General features: G+C 39.9%; 1 protein-coding gene and 1 non-coding gene across 4 annotated transcripts in view; both read left to right on the top strand.

Annotated features, from left to right (window-relative positions):
* The window catches only part of LOC140351682 (apoptosis-stimulating of p53 protein 2-like), a 41458-nt gene that overhangs the window by 2067 nt on the left and 22806 nt on the right, over positions 1-16585 (top strand). For all 3 annotated transcript variants that reach the window (XM_072437628.1, XM_072437627.1, XM_072437626.1), the window contains exons 2-4: positions 11974-12121; positions 13309-13422; positions 16075-16145. In XM_072437628.1, coding sequence (XP_072293729.1) covers positions 11974-12121; positions 13309-13422; positions 16075-16145 — 333 coding nt within the window. The remainder of the gene's footprint in view (positions 1-11973; positions 12122-13308; positions 13423-16074; positions 16146-16585) is intronic.
* LOC140351704 (small nucleolar RNA SNORA26) lies at positions 14573-14686 on the top strand. The gene has a single exon (XR_011925397.1). It is a non-coding gene; the product is annotated as a small nucleolar RNA SNORA26 (small nucleolar RNA).

The following is a 16585-nucleotide window of genomic DNA, read 5'->3' as shown; positions in this document are numbered from 1 at the left end:
ATGCTGTCTGGCTCCTGAGTTATTGTGCTCGATTACGGCTGTAACTCGTGTCCCCCTCTTTGGTGTAGCATGTAATGGCGTAATTGCTGGCAGCCAGGGTAAATAGGGGGGCAGTGTTTTCAATGCACAATGCCCGCCGGAGACCCTTGTAAATGGCTGTTATGGCGAGCACATTGTATGGAGCTTGGGCAGTGGCATCAGGCTGATAAGGCCCTTCACTGAACCAGGGCTGTGTGTACACTTTATTTGCCTGGTAACACTACGCTTAAGCCTCCCCGTGCTGTTGTGGCGGATGCACAATGACGCTAGTGTTTTGCTAAGATAGTGTATTTATTACCTTTCCGGCAGGGCAGACTTAATTAAAATAGCTGGGTTTTGAAACGGGAGATGTTACGCAATGGTGCGGTTTTGTACTAGAATTGTGTCTTACATTTTCAGATAAAAAAAAAAAAAGGAGATTGGAAGAACATTATCACCTGGTCTTATTTTTCCTGTGAACACTTGGATCAGATGTTACCTCTGCTTGCAGATTTATAGAGTCATGCTGCCTTCTGAGAGCCAGTCCTTTAAATTTATGTTCACAGGAGCTTTTACTTACTTTTAAAGCACATCTCTCAAATTTGTAAGACATCTCCACTTGAATAACTCAGTTTTGTGCTTATTGATTTGGCAGAGGTCCGCACTCTTTCTCAGTCCTCCTTTTTTCTTGCTTGCTTTTTTACTTCGCCATATTTTTTCCCTTCAAAGGCACCATGCTAAAGGATAAAGACAATTCGCAGCATGGCTATTGTCATGACAACATGACGCATCTACTGTATCTAAAGGCTTTGTAGAGAAGGCAATATAAGTTATAAAGTGAATAGTTTGGTCAGGATGTGTTGATAAAAATGTTTTTGTTTTGCTAGCTAACATGGCTAACAAAAGCTAACAGATCATTAGCATAATATAGCATAGCATCTTCGTTAATATCCCAGTTAGTTAGTCACTTCCTCATTCCTTCTCCCTGACACGAGTTGCTTGTTTTGTGGCTTTTCCAGCTGATAAACCTTGCTTTCCCTCACCTCCAGCCTTTAGTTTTGCATTCCTCTGCCACACACTGTACTCTCTCCCGGCCGCACGACATCGCGTATCAATCGCTGGCACGTTTTTCTGATAGTTTCGCCACATTAAATCAAACTTTACTGCCATTGTTACCGGACCTGGCGGAGTTGTCATGTCAGTGGGAAACTGAGGTGGCTTTGTCTTGCCTTATATTGCTGTGTATGTTAACAGAAACCTGAGCCCGGCCAGTCCTTTTGTTTACTCTGTGGGAGGGACTGCACACGTGATGCACACGTGATGCACACGTGATGCACACGTGATGCACACGTGATGCACACATGATGTACACGTAATGTACACGTAATGTACTGTCTCAAGACGCAACAGCAGAGGAGTCCAAACACTTCCACTTTTTCAACTCTACACAGCCAACTATCATAATCAAAGTTACTCTACTAATACTGTAGATTTGGCCCAAAAAAAAGGAAACTTGACTCCACAGAAACCGATGCATCTAAATGGTTTGAATGAAATGTTTAGACTTGATTTAAAAACAAAAATCTATATTTGTTTAGTTAATATAGCTTGATTAATTGATTTGAGTAAAATAAAATTAGAAAGATTTTTTTAGTGTGGATTTTACAGCACAATTGGCAGTAAGTTTAGTTAAACCAATTTTTTATTCATACCTATTATTATTATTATTATTATTATTATTATTATTATTATTATATATTTGCAATTATATTTGTTGTTTCATGTTTCACATTTTCACCGAAGATAGTTCCTAGTTTGTGAATCTTGTTTTTAGTCACTGACAATGGCAATAAACCTATTTTCGATTCCTATTCAGATTCAAAGCATACTATACCAGTAAAATATCTCAAAATATGGCAATGATTGTAAGCAAATACGTGTAAAAAATTTACATTTTGAATTCAAGTCATAGTTTGCAAATGTAGATTCTTATTTGTAGTGCAGGAAATGAAGAAATGTCACAGCGCTGTAATAATGTACCGTGTAAAGACACTTTCAATCTAAATAGCAGCACCACGTCTTCATTCATAAAAAGCAGTCGGGCCAGTGGGTGTCCTTGTCAAGCCTAGTCCTTTTATTTGGATTGATGACTCACATTTTTGCTCATCACGTATTCATGGTGTCCCGTACACTCGATACACAGGAATGTTGCACCACTATCCACCTTTAACACTCCAATCGTGATTTGTTTTAATTGCTGATTACATTTGTGTAGAACTGAAGGACAAGGAAATGTGACGTTTTGTAGAGTATTGGTAAGACACCTTGGACAGTCTTTCAGTTTGATTGGTGGTCCACCAGTTTTCACATTTGAATTTTGACCAAGCAAGTAAAACCAAACGCTGTTCTTTGATAGGGATTTTAAAAGTTTGAAAGGAACGAGATGAAACACTAGATTCTTGGCGCTGTTTTGAAAGTCCGGGAGGCGAGTCGCGACTGCTATTGATGCTGGAAATACCTTACATTCCACACCTGCAGAGTTTATCGATGTACAGCAAAGGCCCTGTTCTGTTTCCTCTAAAAAGTCAATCGGAATTCAGCTGGATTTTCTTTTGACGCCGTTTGCTTTGGAGTTTCCCTGTAGAGCGTCTCTTAAAAAGTAAACATATTTTTCACTTTTAGGTCACCCACTTCTGAATTATTGAATGCATTTGGAAAACTAGATTAAAGTGATTAAATTGATCTAATTTCACTTTGAAGTTCGGATGAATCAAAATTGAGAATTGAATCAACGTAAAATGTGTAGTTTAAACCTCTGCAAAAATGTTTTTATCTGCTTGCATATAAAGCTCATGTGAACTGAACTGAATGTTGTTTTATTTATTCATTTTTTTTCAGCATTTTTTTGAATTTCTTTATCCTAACCTTACAATTTACGATTCATTATTTAACATTACGTCTCTTATCTTTCGGTCACAGCAGGGCTTTTCTCAGTCCGTTTTCCAGGATCTCGTGTGCCTCTTTTTGTGATAATGCAGATGGAGCGGTGATGGGCCGAGTGGTGCAGTGCAGGCAGGCTGGGCTCGTCTGGATCCAATAGTCCCCACTCTGCAGCTCCGACCAGCACACAGCGCTATTTCTTGTTTCTACGTGTTGCCGTTCAATCGTACTACTGCCTGTCCCTGCCTTTTGTCGTACCCTTGACCTTTCCTCGCTTGCCCACTCATCCTGAAACGCGGTGGAATAATGCATAAAGCCCAAGAGGTTTTGCTGTGTGGCCGTTTTGAAGGAGGCAAGTGGCAAGTCGGTGGCAAATCAGGACAGAAAATACTCTTGATGAGTAGAGAATGTAAAGTGTATATACTGAAACATGACCAATTTGGTTTTCCATTTGTAGTATAAGTCATAAATGCCCTTTTAGAACTTTTCAAAGCAATTCTCATTATAGAACTACATCACTGCACTATTGCCTCTTACAATCCCATAAGTGAGGGTGCTTTAAAATCAATAACTATACATTAGCAGAGCTCCATTTGTTTTTCTTGTCCCATTGTCACAGATAATATAATAGATCCATGGTTGATGTTGCTTTCCTCACAATTTGGATCTTCTATGACCTTTTCCAAATGTCTTAATGTCTTAAAATCTTAAAGTGTTGCACCTCACTACAGGCAGGCTGTATTTTAAACTGTGGCTTTTAATTGACTGACAACTCGTGTTAATTATTCACTCTGGCAGTTGTTGTCGCGTCCTTGTCGACCTTAGTGAGCTGCGTTGGTTTGATATCGATGATGAAGTTGTCAGTCATGTTTAGTGTAACCTTAAGGCAAACTTTAACTCAGCCTTTTTATACCATTGACATGTAGTCAATCATTTTACATTGTACATATTTGTAATGTATTACTCTATTACCGGTATATCTATGTGAAGATAGCCTGCCTTCGATCATGTCACAACCACTAATTTAAAACAATGATTTTTCACCCACTTGTGAAACCCAAAATGGCTAGATCTCAAATTAGAGTATTTGTACACAATTGGCACAGTAGTTCTATATCTAAAAGGATTGGTTGAAAATTGCTAATGTTAGTCTAAAACAACCCGGCCAAATACTGCATGTCTGTACATGTTAGCAAAGGAACAATATTCAAATAACAGTTGTTGTTTAGCAAACGATCAATATTATTAACCCTTTTTTATTCTTTCTATAACTATATATCCTAAGACTTCTTAACATATTTATTAGAGATTATAATATTGTTGGTTGTAAAATCTTTAGCGTAGCGGTTAGCACCCTCAGTCACTTACACAGTATATTGCTGTGACTTAAAATTGAACTTACCTTTTATTAAAGAATGACTTAACATAGTATGCCATAAATGAATTGCAACATTTTATCACATTAGCCACGTCAGCTAATTCCAAACAGGATGTATTTATGCCTGAATAATTCAATCTCGGGGGCACCGCTGTTGCCCTCACTATTCGCGTGTATTGACGTCTAGCTGCTCTTAGTGATGGTACGCCCCCTGGTTATCCTTTTTAATTCCATTTGAGCCCTGTCCCGGGTGATGCGTCTATTCTTGGAGATGGCCAAACCAATTTTGTGTCACTCTTAACTCGATATCCACGCAATTGCATTTAGACATGTAGAAGTTCTGACCCTTGCAAGGAGAGGATGAGACGTTTAGGCCCCTGTGCTCGCTCAGATTTCCTCAGAACAGCTTTCTTCCTCCTTCTGTTTACGTACTCTAATGCTCAGTAGGAGTGTCACAAGTGAGCATTCCTTCCGGTAATTGGCTGGAAGTCAAATGTTTATCTTTCAAACCGGAGCGCTCGTGCTGAGTATCTGTTGGAGCAGGAATAGCCAGTTCTCTTCGGGCCGCAGAGTCGGTCCCTCCGGCGCTCCAAAGTGAAGTTTAAAAGCAGCATCAGCATCTCGGAGCGATCTGTGTTTATCTCTGTCGCCGTAAACTGCTACTTTAATGGCCCCTGTGTTCCCAGATAATTAAATGCAGTCTTGTACATCCGAGGCTCAAGTGTCTATCTGCGCGCTCCGGAACTACCTGGTGTTAGTTTTTAGTACAGTGCGGTGTCCGTAATGTGGACGCTTTGATTTGTTACGTAAAGTTGAGGCTGTGAAAGGCAAGAGAAGGGGGATTCTAATTTGATCACAATCATCACTTCTGATTGACAGTGCTAGGTTTTTAATACATTTTTACAGTTTTTGTCATTGTCCCATATAATCAGTTTTGGAAAGTATAAATACACATCCAGTATTTTCCCTTCTCTAATCAGTGATACATATTTGCATAATAAACAAAAATGCGTAACAATTTTAACCTAATCTTATGTTGTATTTTTATACAATAAGTATTTTTACACTATAATATTGCATTATGCGATTAGATTTGGTATGTTTCTGGATTATGTACACAGCGCACAATGTAAACAACTTCATAAGCGATAGTATTTGGGAGAAGAGTGAGATATGAACTGATAAAACTAATACAAGAATCCCACATTTAGAACATGTTTGTTGAAGTCTAAAACTACAAACAAGATTTTTTTTTTTCCCATAAAAAGACAGGATATTTTGTTCTTCTGCAAAGGATATTTTATCTAAGTAATTATAGCTTTTGTGATTTGATACTGTATTTGCACCAATTCAAGTTGCAGTTTCGATTTGACTGTGATACACTGTTCCACCCTACTGTGTTCACTGTACTCTCTTATTTAGTGTTTTTTAACTTGTTTTTGTGAAGAATATTTGGTGTAGGTCACATATAATCATTGAACAACGATCATAATAAGTAAAAACAATATACTTTCTTGCATAGCAATTTTGTCCATACAAGGATTCCCCACATTTGCATTAAAAAAGGAAAAGAAAAGTTTAGCAGTAACTATGATATACACATCTTTCATATTGTTCATCCATTGTGGGGGGCTTTGCTTTGAGCCAGGAGACCAGATCACTTTCTTTGCAAATTTTACAGATAAAAATTACAATTGGATGAAATACTATTTTGAAAGACACCCAAAACCGCTGAGCTAGTTTTGATGCCTAAGCAGTTCTCAATTTCACATAGCAAGTCTTTCATATTGTACACCCTTGTAGAAATGACTTGTGATTGCGTTTTATATCCCCCCAAAAAACATAACACTTTGTTGTATCTGAAGAAATTGAAGTCACTCACTGCAGAGTATCGACTTCAAGCTCACATTTTTAACGCTAAACCACTAGTCGGGTCAGAAGCCACATTTTTATATCGCAGCTTAACATAATCCCTGAGATCTATCCTCCTCCTTCCTCTAGCTGCTGCTGCTGCTGCTGCTGCTGCTGCTGCTGCTGCTGCTGCTGCTGCTGCTGCTGCTGCTGCTGCTGCTGCTGCTGCTGCTGCTGCTGCTGCTGCTGCTGCTGCTGCTGCTGCTGCTGCTGCTGTTGTGCTTTCACATTGTCTGAGTTTGGGCACAGTCACCACCATCTCTTCCTATAATTGTAAGTTTGCAGTTCAGAGCTGTCAGCCCCGTTCTTAACCCGGGCAGAGTGTGTCCTATTGGCTTTGACGTAGCAGACGCTGTGATGGGATCAGGCTCTATCGCTGTAATAGTGGACTATTCCCTCAGGGCAGTCGCCTCGTCTCATTTTAACGGTGAGAAATAAAAGCGCTTGAGTCAGCAGTTCCCCGTGTCACTGCTCTGATAGACCCAAAGAGACTGGAACTGTTTTTGTCCAATGCAGTCTCGTCAACTTGTCAAGTACAAATTGATTCTCAGATCACTGCTGAAAGTAGTGTTTTTTTCTTCTTTTTTTACTTGACAGTTTTATATAGGTCACCCAACTTGTTTATTTAGTCTTGACAGAATGGTGTCGCTGTACAACCTGTGTGCAGCGGGATTTTAGGTTGTTCTTAATTAAGCAGCCGGTGTTCACTCATTAACACTAATTATAAAGAAGAGCAAAGGTGTTTTTGTGGGGGATTGAAAGAATTGTAATAAAATGGGCGAATGAGTGTAGTTTGTCTTTGATGGATCTATGAGTATTGATATCGCAATATTGGCTGAAGTCATAATCAATGTTGCAATAAACTAAATATATCCCAACAACACCAAGATCCTCCATCTAACAGACGTAAATGTTCCGTTTTCACACAAACAAATAGATAGTTTATTTAGTCTTGTTTTGAGTTATTAAAGCATGAACATATTTGTTGAAAACTGAAAGTATATTCACTTTAAACAGCCATATTTTGAATCACAATCATTTCCAATATTGTGCAGCCGTCATTTTCAGACCAGATTAATTTTACTACTACAACTACTTTTCTTTTTGTGTGGCTCATATACGAACATATTACAAGAAGGAGTGGAATAGGTATTTTTCAGTTCATGCCCTTAAAGTATCTGTACACGATTTTTGTCCATGCATTAGTTTAGTTAGTAGTTTGGCTCTAGTACGACTGTATGAAAGCAGCTCAAAGAAAAGGGTAAAAAGGAGACTGCTGTGTGCTGTCTGCATCTAATTATACACTATTTTTTATTGTCCTAGAACCAGAAAGTGCAACTGTTAGCATGCTAGTAGCTTTTTTTGATGGGCAAAACTCGACTCTCTGAAAGTTGTGGAACGCGGTGGATAATTAGCATGCTAGGAATGCGTTAAGAAAGTGAGGAATAACTTTAAACAGCTGCAGCTTAAGACGGTAAAAATGTGTTCCAGCGCCTTAAATACTGGGTCTGCAAACGTGGTAAACTCGAATAGATTTTGGTAACAATACTTCTAACATGGCCAACAATTTCACGCGTTAATTCATTATAGTCGTGACTTGTTTTGCATGCTAACCGGTCCTTGGCGTGTGTGCCGCCTGTACGTAATGTAAATTTGCCTGATTGAATGAACTGTACACACACGCACACACAAGCTCACACTGTCCAAATGCAGAAGGTCGCTGAAGGTCGTCCTCGAAGTGCCAACTCATCCCGTCCAGGAGCGGCTCTAGTCGCATCGTTAACTTCAGCGCAGGAGAAAATTGGCTTTCAGACCGCGGCAAACCCAAGACCACCGCACTGGCCCGCCCCCCACACACCCCCTGCCTCCGCCTCCCCCTTTCTCCCCTTCACCCGCCGTTTGTTGTCCCTCTTCTCACTCTCCAAACATTAACAGGGTCATCTGAATGTCCCACATTAGCAGCACGTCCAAAATGGCAGCTTGAAATGTATGAGAAAATGCAAGTTATTTTTAAACCCGCTCCCCTCTTTGTGCGCTCGTGGGGTGGTCATGAGTTTGGTTCGCAACTACAGACTAATTATAGAAGCTAGCCGGAGTAATTAGAGTGGAAATGGGTTAACGGGATGGTTCCAGGTTTGGGAAAAAAGGGTGGAGGGGGGGTTTATGTAGCAAATGGTAATGTTTTCAGATAAGGATGAGAGTAAAAGGGTTTATGACTTCAAAAACAGCACACCAAACAAAGTACATTACATAAAGGCAGCACTTTATAATATATGCAATTCTCTTTACAGTATTGCAACGAGGGCTGCAACCAACCATTATTTTTTGCGGTCGACTAGCCAGCAGTTTATTTTCAACGATTATTTCTTTTGTACATTGAAACTTTTTAAACAATAAAAGCTGAGATATTGTGACTGGAGTCCTCTGGAGAGTTGGAATGTCAAATTTTTGTGTTATTATTTTTGTGTGAGGAAAAACTGTGAAATCTCATCAAACACATTACTATTTGCAAGTTTGTGACCAGATTTATAAAATGATTTCATCTGAATGACAAAATAATGTAAATGTTACAAACGGACAGATAAAAAAAGTACTTTAAATGTACATGTATTTCTTTTTTAACTATAGATTGAAATAAAACCTTAATTTTGCGTCTTGTTCTAAAATAGTGATGATAATTAATATTTTGTTCTTTGGATTATATTGCGATCTAAATAATCACAGAATAATCTTGACATCTCTGCTAGATAGTGAATTTACAAATCAAGTTTGTTAAAATCAGAAATTGCTGAATCGTTTTTGACATTTTGATTTAATAATGTCAGTGTTTTAGAGTCTGTAGTGCAGATAATAATTAAAATGATCAAAATAAGACTATTATTTCCACAATTTCATTTTAGTCATATTGTAAGGCCTCGGACAATTTTTGAATTCTAATTAAGATAATCTAAAGGAAAGGGCCCAAAAGTTTGAAATTATATTGGGTTAATTAATCAACTATTATTTTTTTTTCATTTCATGCCAAAAGCTGCGCAATATTTAAAATCATTCTCTGTGTTTGTATGTCATTCTGAAAATCTCTTGTGTGAGGGAACCCTTCCTTTTATCTCCAGGGTGGTCTCCTGCATCATCTCATCACTCATCTCTCCACTGATGAAAAGTAGATTGGTGCTGTTTACTGTTTGCACTGTAGATTTCCTCTCAGGGGTGAGTCACGGATGGCCATCTTTAGTTTGCATCCCAAAGGAGAACAAAGGGGGGTTTGAGTCACTCTCCTCTGACTCACGGTGCGGCACATTTGCCTTCCTCCACCTGCCCACTCTCCCGTAAGCCTTTTCCTGAACAAGAATCAAATAAGTTGGCTTGAGACTGCACCTCAGTGGTAAGCTAAATGCCTTGGTTGTGCTCCTTTTGAGGCAGCTGGTCTCCGCGCACGCCCCCCAGGCTCTTTGTTTTGGTGACCCCACTGACCTGATGTTCCCAGCATGGCCCCTTTCAAGCCTCGGACGCTCACAGCACCGAGCTCAGGACACAGCGCTGACTGTTGTCCAAACTGTGAATACACCAACAATAGGATTTTTACATTGTGCTATTGTTAGCTTCCGGTCAACATTTATGATGCTGGTTAATTATATGGTGGGGAAATCGAGAAAGGGAACAAGAAGTGTCTATAAAACAAACTACAGAAGCTGGAATGGATAAGGTTATTTACTGGCTGCTGTTGGTATCGGTTTGTATCTGGTATCGGAAACTGCTGTATTTGTATCGCTTTTGTTCATTTGTCCCGTGAAAGTTGTTTTAATTACATCAAAATATTAACAATTTTGTCTGTCCATTCAAATGTAGCACTAGCCAGAGCAACAGCCAATGGGAACACGCCTTGCTTATTATGTAGCCTGCAGATATATCGAAGTATATTGGATAATAATTTTGTTATTAGCATGCTTATTTATTTTTTTGCTCTTATTGAGCAATCCTAATTTTTAATCAACATTTATTTCATTTTTCTTTTTTAGAGTATATTAATATCCTGAACATAAATAATACAGACTTGTAATCATTGCCATTTGACAAAACAATAGTCTAAAGTTTAAACCCTGCTCTAAACCACCACTGCTTTTATTGTGGACCTCTTGAGATGAGTGTTGTAAATAAGACTCTGACCTTAACTCTGAAGGTGCTTCTGCTAAATGTTTTGTCTTCAGGGGCTTTGGTCAGCATTTTGCAACTCTCCAAAGTTGACAGATGCAAATGGCAAATAGCTTTTGTGTGACGTGTATAGACCCATCCAGCAGTGACGTGTTTCAAATAGTTGCGCACACGGCCTGGAACTTGTGTAAACGTTCTCTCCCATTCATTTGAATGAGGCAGACAAGACAGAGCCGACAAATGGTGGTTGTTCATATTACGCCTGCCAACAATATCCAACTTCCAGCTCTATTTTCTAAAGTTCTCTAATGTTTGCAGAAATGATGGCATTTGAAGAAATAAAACATAAATGTGATTGTAATTTCTCATATCGCACACCCCTTTTTCAGTGTCAAACTGTTGTGGCCTGATGTATATATGGTCCATTCTGTTTAATTTAAGATGTGATATGTGTATGCTAATTTCAGAGCTAATTGCTAGCGTTAATAATCAACGCAGAACACTTCTACCCATAGTAATATTTCGAGTATTCTAAAACGGCCCTGGTTTTTCATAGTTTGTGATGTTTGAAGGCTAATGCTAACTCTCAATGTAAAATGCATTGCAGCTAACATATGGAACAGTACGAGGGTTTACAACCACTGGGAGGCTTTATTCATGGGTTTCAACTTCCTGTTAAATGCAACAATTGAGGACTTTTTCCCGTTCAAAAGATTAAAAAAAGAAAAGTAATTGGTAATCGCTACGCAACGGTCCTAATTTTTCATCATTCTGACACCCATGGATAAGTCTTTATAAGCACATCATCAATGGCATTAACAACTTAAAATGCTCTCTAAAACAGTTCTACAAAGTGCCTTTTCTAAATTTAGACACCAAAGGTTTCTGCTTAGTTTCATCTTTTGTATTGGATTGAAAAACTGTTTGTTGCTTCCAGTTTTTTTTGTCAGTTGAAACCAGTGTGGACCATCTGCCAGTCGTCCTCAGTCGTCCTCAGTCGTCCTCAGTCGTCCTCAGTCGTCCTCAGTCGTCCACAGTCGTCCACAGTCGTCCACAGTCGTCCACAGTCGTCCACAGTCGTCCACAGTCGTCCACAGTCGTCCACAGTCGTCCACAGTCGTCCACAGTCGTCCTCAGTCTCGTGTGTGTCAGGCTGTGTGTGGCGGGGCTCTCGCAGTGGTGACAGCAGCAACAGCGCTGGCATGAGCTGAAATGTCATTCTGGAAGCGAGCGTCCGATTACGGTGCGGACAGGGAGGACTGAGGACAGGGACTGTGCCGACAGGGAGGACAGAGGACAGGGACTGTGCCGACAGGGAGGACAGAGGACAGGGACTGTGCCGACAGGGAGGACAGAGGACAGGGACTGTGCCGACAGGGAGGACAGAGGACAGGGACTGTGCCGACAGGGAGGACTGAGGACAGGGACTGTGCCGACAGGGAGGAATGAGGACAGGGACATGACGCCGTTATCGCTGTAGCCTGAAGCCACGGGGAAATGAGAGGCCCATTACACACAATTTGAGAGTGTTCTTTCACTTCCTCTGACCGCCCTCTCTGTCCCCGCTCTGTCCGCAGATGTTCCTGACCGTGTACCTCAGTAACAATGACCAGCACTTCACTGAGGTCCCCGTCACCCCGGAGACGCTGTGCCGGGACGTGGTGGAGCTGTGCAAAGAGCCTGGGGAAATGGACTGCCACCTGGCCGAGGTGTGGCGCGGCTCTGGTAAGTCAACGATCACCAGATTCAGAACATTAATCGCTTAATCAAGACATGTGATTAATCAGGTCACAATGGTAAGAACTAAGAAAATGATAATAGTCACATTTGTTCTTTAAATTTCCAATTCAATGTATAAACCTAAATGTAAAGTGCTTTTTAAGTCTTTGTTTATGTCCCATTGACTTTACTTTATCGTTCAGATAAAGATGCTCACATTAAAACACTTTTTACTCAATCATAACAGTAAAACCGGCTGCAGTGTCATCCCTTCAGTAACATGTTTTGACTAAAGTGGACTTGACAGATATGTGCGTGCGCTTGCCTTTAAGAGCTAATCTGCATATGCAAATGAGGCGGCCCATAATCCCCCTGTGCTAAACACAGATGGTGGGATATGTTTCTCTGAGGTCACGGGAGGGTTTTGCCTTCTCATTCTGCCATCATGAAGAGTTGGGGAATAATCATCATCCGACTCAAGTAGCATGGTTTTGCAGCCGTTGCTATGGCGACAGTGCCATAAGCCAGGGAAAGTGCCAATTATTGTGCTGGAGTACTTCCTCAAGTGTCCTAAAAGAAGCTCGCTCACTCTTGAAGAGCTTCATAAGGTTCTGCAGCTGCCTTCTGCGGCCGCAGGGTCCCCACGTCCAGAGTCCCCCACGTCCAGAGTCCCCCACGTCCAGAGTCCCCCACGTCCAGAGTCCCCCACGTCCAGAGTCCCCCACGTCCAGAGTCCCCCACGTCCAGAGTCCCCCACGTCCAGAGTCCCCCACGTCCAGAGTCCCCCACGTCCCCCGACGTCCAGGGTCCCCCGACGTCCAGGCTGAAAAAAAAAAAGTTTTAGGTCGTATGTGGAATTGATTAAAAGAGTCTGTTTTGTTTTTGTTCATGAAATTAGTTTAGAATTTTTTATCAAAATAAAACTGAACCTCAAGATCAATCAAATCAAGATTAATATATATTTTGTTTATTTTTGTCATATTACCCAGCGCTACCACGACCTCCACTTGTGATTGCATTAACCCCTAAACGCACTGAAATGACATAAATCTAGTGTACACATTGCAGTCGTGTCCCCAGGTCGTCCTCATAAGAGAGTGTAGGGCTACACCACATCTCCACTGCGCCTCTTCTCGTACACTCAGGTGCTCGTGTTCTAAATGTTTGTTTGCTTTTACCCCGGCTGTCTACAGAGCGGGCGGTGGGCGATGGAGAGAGGATGCTGGACGTGCTGCAGAGGTGGGGGCAGCACCTATCCGAAGTGAGATTCTTTCTGCGTCACAACCGTGCCTCCAGCAGAGAGTCAGGTGAGCGTTTGTCCCATGGACGCACCGCAGAAGACACACAGACAACTCTGCCCTCTGAGAACAGACATTTGACACCAGAGTGCTAAACTCCTGACATGCCTGGACTTTCTCAGTATACTCCGACTTCATTTTAACTTCAGCTGTTTGAGTTTTATTTGTTTACTTTGGAAGAAAAGACCGTATTTATTTAACTGTGATTATAGTCGCAGTAAATTAACACGTTAGAAGCTTTATAAATAAATATTATTATTATCTTGTAAAGAATAAAAGTGAAAAATTAAGACATTTATTTGTATTTGAGAAAACTTGGCTTTAATATTTATACATTTATATATTTATTTATTTATTTGCTTTCATAAATATAAAAAGACCTCAACAGTGTCATGAATGTAAACATACAAAAAAATGAAGGAACAGGAGCAGAAATAACAGCAATCTTCTTTTTAATAAATACTAAAACTGCTATTTTAAAATATGGCATAATAAGTAAGCCCATGCAATCTTTAATCATTTCAATCATCGTTTTATATATTTCGTAATGCAACTGTGGTGATAGTTAATATATAACTGCAGCGATTGCAAAAAAACATACAGAAATATATTTAAATTTAAAATTGCTGTTCAGAGTGTGCAATATGGGATAGATTTTCATTTTTACATGTGTTTTATGGAGTAAATTTTCATGTTGAATATGAAATTGCACGACATTTGACTTCTGCTGGGTTTTATGTTATGTTCTGTTAAGTCCAGCTGTATGCAGTGTCTGTCTGTGTCCCGTGGTGGTGGGCCTGCTCAGTATTGTAGTGGTCCTGGAGTTGCATAACGGCCCCTCACAGCAGGAGTCTGGCTCAGGGATTACAAGTCTGTTTTCTCTTCCTGTTATCTTAGCCACAACATGCTTTCCCACACTAGTTAGCTTAGCTAGCATCTTTTCAAGCCAAGATATTCTTTTTGTCTACGCCCTTTAGTCTTATGAAGGCTTCATGTGTTGAGCACAAGCACAGTAGATGTAGATGTAGCCTCATTTACCAGAATCATCAGTGGGATTTATTGTTGTTTAGGAGATATGTTAAATTAGAATATTGAGTATATTATCTGTAACAAAAGCTGCTGCAAAGCTGATTGGAAAAATAAAAAACCCGCCCCTTATTTACCCACCCATGCTGTGTCTTGGGTGTCTAACACAGGGGGGCAGAGCAGCTCTCTCATAAACCTGAGGTGAAGGTTCAATTCCTCGCCCCGGATCCTGTCGGGAGAAACAAACCTGAGGAAAAAAGAACAATAAAATAAACTTGCCGTATAATCCTCCTAAACTATTGTGTCTATTCATAATTGAACCTAATGTTTTGATACAATTGTATATAACCCAATATTAATAGCTCAATAATTGTAAGTGCTAATAATAATTCTGCATTTACAACACTATTCAAAAAATGTGTCATTGTAATAGAAAAGGGACTTATTATTATTAGGACTAATATTATACAACCATGCAATTTATGACAGTGTTTCCTCATCATTATTTTACTCAAAGTTGTATTTTGATTGATTCCTGCATGTTTGAGATAATCCTGTATTGTCCTGCAATTGCAGGTTTGAGTGTTCAGAAAATGCCTAATTCACCTACCCCCTATCCCCGCCCACATCCATGTACTTTGTTGTGATTATTTGAAATACTAAGACTCTGAGTGACACGTTTAGAGTTCTAAAATAAAAATAACAAACCTGCTTGTTGCAGTAAAATGTCACTGAAGAGGCGGGGCTTATCAATCCTGCTGTTTTGAACTGGAAGTCATGGAGCTGTTTCTATTACTGAGCTGTTTTAGTTCAATATTGTAGTTTGCAATGAACAAAATGTAAAATGCTGATCCAAGTATGTTATATGTTCAATACTACGTACATGTAAAATAGTATATAGTATGTCTCCTTTAATGAATGTAATCTTGACCAGCAGTAGCATTGGAATGTTCAACCAGAGCTGTTCTAATCTCACCCGAATGTCATTGTGTTGTTGAGCAACACATTTCACCTCCTCCTCCTCCTCCTCCCGCCTCCAGATACTGTGACTGGTTGCAACAGGACGCACTGACATTAAAATAAACTTAATTAAAAAACACAATAAATCATATACAAAGGGGAAAAACATGAGTATCCAGAGCGAGCGATGTGGTTGCTTCACGTCTGCCTGTTGCACAAGCCACAGAGAATACACTGTTTGTCAAAGGGCATTTAAAACCATTATGTAAGCTAACAGGCTTTAGTTATGGGCCGGGCTTTACAGATGAGGATATAGATTGTCTGCTCCTGTACGCCCCGGGAGCGTGCTCTGTTTATGAACACAACACAGTCACATATGTGCACTTTTCTGCGACCCACCCCATTGTAAGTTATGTAGTGGTCTAAACCCAGAGATTACCGCGAGTCACAAAGAACACTGATCCCGTTGTTTCCCTGGGGAGCTTAGATCATTCACCAGTGTGCTTTTTTTTTTCTTTCATTACTCGAGGCCAGGCACCTCGCTTGTACGTATGCCATTCTGTTGGAAAGCATGACAGGCAAAGAGGAAGTAGAGCTGGTGGAAATGTTGTTTTGATGTGGGAAGTGTCCATTATAATAGATTTGGTGGCTATTTTGTTTTTGTGTGTGATTCAGGCGGCTCCAGAGGTTCAGAGCCCAAACGAAACGGGGTAAAAGGACCACCAGACAGAAGAATGGAGAATGGGGTGAGTCTTTTGCAGTTTCTTTGACTAGTTCATTAAGTTTACTGTAAATACAATATATATAACTCGTATTGTTATGTTTGTGTTAGGTCTATTTCTAAATACCAGATTTTCTACCCTATTTTTTATAAAAGTTTTTTAGCTATAGCTTAATACACTGGATTACCTGACGAGTATATTTGAATTTACTCTATTCGAGTGTTGATTTTGATACTAAGGAATAGACTAATTTTGATGCAACAATGATAATAAAAAAAATCTAAACCCAAAATAATACTACTTATATTAGCTCTGATAAAGCTCAAGATTATTCTAAAAGGCAAGTCCAATTTTGTCCTGTTTGTGTTAGTTTAGTTTTTTAGTATCGATACTTGTTTAAATGAGTGTCTAGTTTAGTGTCTAGAATAATTTAGTATCTGATTTTCAACACTTTTGACAGCCAT

This window comes from Eucyclogobius newberryi, unplaced genomic scaffold (assembly GCF_026437365.1).
Source record: "Eucyclogobius newberryi isolate DKJ021-1_F unplaced genomic scaffold, fEucNew1.0.hap1 SCAF_8, whole genome shotgun sequence".
Lineage (NCBI taxonomy): Eukaryota > Metazoa > Chordata > Actinopteri > Gobiiformes > Gobiidae > Eucyclogobius > Eucyclogobius newberryi.
The sequence above is the reverse complement of the archived record's forward strand: the minus strand, read 5'-3'. Positions and strand labels throughout refer to the sequence as shown.